The 4,861-nt window shown below is 41.8% G+C and overlaps 1 protein-coding gene across 1 annotated transcript; it reads right to left on the bottom strand.

The window, feature by feature from the left end:
- Nucleotides 1-3,434: 3,434 nt before the first annotated feature.
- On the bottom strand, nt 3,435-4,674 carry LOC128732909 (uncharacterized). The gene is made up of 3 exons (XM_053826353.1): nt 4,211-4,674; nt 3,972-4,160; nt 3,435-3,909 (listed from the first exon to the last, which is right to left on the bottom strand). The coding sequence occupies exons 1-3, from the start codon at nt 4,672-4,674 to the stop codon at nt 3,435-3,437; spliced, it is 1,128 nt and encodes a 375-aa protein (XP_053682328.1).
- Nucleotides 4,675-4,861: the final 187 nt, after the last annotated feature.

Here is a 4,861-nt window from a genome sequence, read left to right as displayed (position 1 = left end):
AAGCGGCTTTGCTGGCATCGGACACTACATGCAGCTGGAGGTCCTCGATTTGATCGGTACTAGCGTCTCCAAAGTAAACTCGAAGAATTAGGATTTTTTGGATCATCGGCAGCACTTTTGTGCAGTGAATCCACTTCTGGAACGATCCATCGTCGATTTTTCAATGCCAATCTAGCATTGGGCGATACTGTATCTGTATCGAAAAAATCGATACTTTTGAGCCGATACATCGATATTTTGGATCGATACTGAGCGTCCCGATACCGGCCAGTATCGATGCTAAAACGACGATATTTGTATCGATACCTTTATAGTAAATGCTAGAGAAACTAAAATACTTTACTTATCCTAATGCGATGTCCATTAGGATTTAACCTGCATAACAATGTTCCGCCAACAAACTCGATCCATGGCTGTCCGCCTCCAATTTCTCGAATGTCCCACACTTTCCAGGACTTGCTCCATATGGTCTAACCGTCAAGCAAGCTGCGTACCTCTGCGCCTGGTACCAACCGATTTCGAGGCAAACATCATTTTTACGGGATTGTTTTCCGGCATTCTCACAACATGTCCCGGCCATTGTACTCTTCCAGTCTCAGCAACTTTCTGAATACTGGGTTGGCCGAAAAGCTGCGCCAGCTTGTGGTTCATGTTTTTCCTCCATAGACCGTACTCACATACACCACTAAAGATGATCCTAAGCACACGACGTCCAAAAGTGATCAGTCTCCGTCGAGCATTGTTCACGTTTCGTGCCCGTAGACTATCGGTCTTATTTGCGCTTTGTACATGGTACATTTGGTACAGGGATGAAGCTTGCCAGATTTTAGGGTCTTGTAGAATCCGTAGTAAGCACGACTTCCGGCAAGAATACCTCTGCGTATTTCTCTGCTGCAGATGTTATCCGACCACCTCGAACTCGTAGAAATTAAAATAAGAGGTGTACCTAATTAATGCGGCAGCTAATTTTTTTTTTTTTCGATAGGGTAATTTGCCAATGATCGCACAGCTAAGCCTCTGAGTTTTGAGTTTTAACGATATTTGCTAAACAAATAATTGCAAATAGACAGAAACATGAAAATCAGAATTAGATACAAAATATGTTCACATTACATGGCCATTTTCACGAAATAAATAAGCTTTTCGTGGAAAAATATGCGATCTTTGGCAACGCTTGAATGCCCAATCGTTGAACAGTTCTGAAACCGTATTGTCCTTTAGTCGGACACTTATTGTCCAATGGTTGGACATGCAATATACTGCACCGACCTCAAAATTAATTTGATAGTTTACTATTAAGAATGAATACATTTTAAGATATATTCATTAAAAATAATCAGCAATTAGTTAACATGTTACTAATTATCAATATATTTCTTAAGGGATGTTATTTTCCCCTTCTAAACTTCGATACTCTTCTCACAAAAGAAATGTGCTTTCTCGGAAATTTGTCTCTCTTTACGGTTCCCTCGAAGCATACTTTTTCCTATTCTTCTATTTCCTGCGGCCTAATGGCTAGAACTGTTTTTTACAAGCAAAACTATGTTTGTTTCTCTCCTGGTTACTCGAAACAAATTTGTTACCAAGATAATTATCTGAAAACTGGAAACGGAAAAAAGGGAAGAGAAAATACTAAAAACGGGAAATGAAACGAAAAGTTTGAGGAAAACTGGAAACATCGAAATGGGATGTCACAAAAAATAAGAAAAACGATAGATAAAGAAAAACAGCAGGAAAGTGAGAGCAAAAACCAACAAAAAGCGAAAAAAGTGGAGAAACGGGATTAAAAAAGAAAAACAGAGGAACAGAAGAGTGATAAAACATGCGAGAGAATAAGACAAACACTTAATTTCAAGTAAAACTACTTGTCTAATTCCGTGTCCTTGCCTGCCCTGAAGTAAAATTTCAAATTCAAATTACTCCAAATTTAAGTCTATTTTAATGTCCAATATCACGTACGATTTCAAGTCCAATTTTAGGCACTATAGTATTTCAATTTTTTATTACAATTTAAATCTGATTTAAACTCTGATTGCAAGTTTAATTTCCAATTACGAATGAAATTTCAATTCTGATCCGTTCTAATCTCAAGTTCAATTTAAATCCAATTTATGTCCAATTTCAATTCCTATTTGTGGTCAAATTTTAACTTTAATTTCAAATCCAATTCCAAGTCTAAACCAATTCTAATTTCAGATAAAACTTCAAGTCCAATTAGAATTAAAGTTCAAATTTTGTTTTAAGTCCGATTTAACGTCTAATTCCAAGTGAAACTTCCAGTCCAAATTACTCCAAATTGAAGGCTAATTTCAAACTCAATTTTAAGTCTAATTTCCAGTTCAATTGGAGTAAAGCTTCAAGCCCAAATTAGTCCGATTTGCAGTGTAATTAAACGACATAGAGAAGGTCCGATTTCAAGTCCAGAACTCCATAACTCTAATTTCTAGTCCAATTTCAAGTCCAGTTTCATCAGAGTTGAAGCCGAATTTCAGTTTTGAAATTCCAGTTGCACACAGAGATTCGGAGTTTTCAGCCCAATCGGCTGGTAATGTTGTGATAAGTATTAACATCCTACGGTTACTCCGTTTTTCCAGGCCAAAACATTCTTCTGAAAGGTCGGGTCGGGTCGTGGTCGCTGGCGATGAACAATGCAATGGATAACGTGATGGGCCCTATTCTCACAGTCACAGTCACGGACACTGCATGCAGCCGAAGTTCCTTGGTTTGATCGGTTCTAGCGGTTCTAGCAGTTCTAAGTGGGTAGCACTTTTGTCCAGCGAATCCACTTCTGGAACGATTCATCGTCGAATTCTTAATCCCAATCGCAGCTGGTCCTCCACAAATCTGGCACCAGCATGCGACCGAAAACGGTAAACGGAGAAACCAAATCTTGTTGGTCGAACATGGCCATAACGCTGCTCAACACGATCCTTTTGGTTAGCCGTTTTACCCCTTGCAGAACCAGTTGGTACTCCTCTCGTCCAGCGGTCGAAAACAGAAAGACATCTTCTTCGGGCACCGACACGATTCCCAGAACTCGCTCGGTTTGCGTGTTCTTGTCACTGCTAAAGTGTACGGCCGGATTCACCTTCTGTTCGCCCGTCACTTCCAGAAACTACTTGCAGTTGGACTCCCAATTTCTTATCCGAAAGCTTCCTTGGGAGTGAATTATCCGCGGGCATCACTTTGCGGTTTTGACCGCAACAAATGTAGTGAAATTGAATTATATAAAGACGCTGCAAATATGAAGTTCTACACAGAGTATAACCGACATATCAAATTTCGCACGCAAATCTTCAAACATGCCAATATTTTATTCTAGAGAACAGTTTGATCGTTTATCTGCAAAAAGTATTAAAAAAAACTCACAGTCATGTTAACCTATTTTATGCGAAGAAAAAACAAGCCTTTCGAAAAACCTAACCTAGCCTAACCTAACCTAGCATGTACCATCGATCCATCTCGCTCGCAATCGACCACGGCACGTACTGCATCCGGTCGTCTTCATCGCTGAACTCATACACCACTACATCACCGCCGCTGATCAGGGCGTGAAATATTCCCAGTTCGTTCGACACGATGGTGTGATTGCAGAGCGCCATTAGAGCAAAGTCATGTCCCGTTTCGTTCGCAGCTTTCGCTTGCTGGACGTAGATTTCCTCTGCTGGCGCAGCGATCTGCTTGCAAAGCTTTCCCTGTGCATCCTCACAGATAACTACAAAGATTAGCCGCGCCTGGTGCAGCTTCCGCTGCAGAGCTATGGCCCGGTAGTAGTACTCGAATGGTAGATGGTCATCCCTCCGGATGTAGATGCCTACGAATTCTACACCCTGTGCACTGTTCTCCCGAAGTGGGGAACGTTCTCGAAGTTTGGCCAACCGGTGATTGGCTGATTCTGCACTGGCGAGCCTTGGGATGAAATGGTTCGTAATTGATTATAAAGTTATTGAAACGAGAAGTGGAAGACTTACCGTAGCATATCGGTTTCCTGGTCCCATTTGGTAGCCACCAGATCCTGATAACGACGCGCACCGTCATCTAGTATGAAGATTTGGTTCACCCTTTCCGGTCGTGGAATGTCCATGGAACTGATTACGATTAGGGCATTGGCAATGTCGTAGCAATCGAAGGGTAGATCACCTATTGCCTCCATTGGAACACTGAAAAATGGGATCCGTAATAAGTTTCACAAACAGAGCATATTGCTTACTTTTCAAAAATTTGCTGCAATTGCTGCTTGGAAAATTGGGATAGAAAAGGTTTTATCTGCGACTTGTTCTCGTCTGATACATCCGCATTTTGCCTGAGTGCAATCAGCGTAAAGTACTGCCAAAGTTGTTCCTCCAGGGTTTCGCCCATGAAGGCGGTGAAGACGACTTCGTCTTTAAGTGGACAAGCACCACTATCCTTTGCCAAATCTGTTACATTCCCGCGGATGTCCAGCATGCGGAGAAAGATTTGTACCGTGTTTTCGTTCCAGCGATTGTTGAAGTCAATTTTATCCTCTGCCAGCAGTTGCTGGCGTGCGGCGTGCCGGGTGAACTCCGGTCGATTTGTCGTGCTCACAATCAACCAAATAAAGGTGCCGAATGACGCCAGCAAAATCAGTGGCTTAATGTTTGCTCTAAGTAGCTGACAGAGGTGCCCCAGACAGCCGAAAATAGGGCGCAGCATGTTTGACAAATTCGAAGGTGGAAGTACTGAACTGTAATCGATACAGTGGTTTTCTTTCTGTTTGCTAATACATTCTGGTCTGTCTGTCGTCGATATCGGCCCAGATAACGGTTATAGCTGATTCCCTCTGATAAGTCGGAAAATACTGCGCATACAACGTTGAACACCGCATGTGAATGGGGCTTAA

The sequence above is a fragment of the Sabethes cyaneus genome, chromosome 1 (genome assembly GCF_943734655.1).
Source record: "Sabethes cyaneus chromosome 1, idSabCyanKW18_F2, whole genome shotgun sequence".
Classification (NCBI taxonomy): domain Eukaryota; kingdom Metazoa; phylum Arthropoda; class Insecta; order Diptera; family Culicidae; genus Sabethes; species Sabethes cyaneus.
This window is presented reverse-complemented; position numbering and strand designations above follow the sequence as displayed.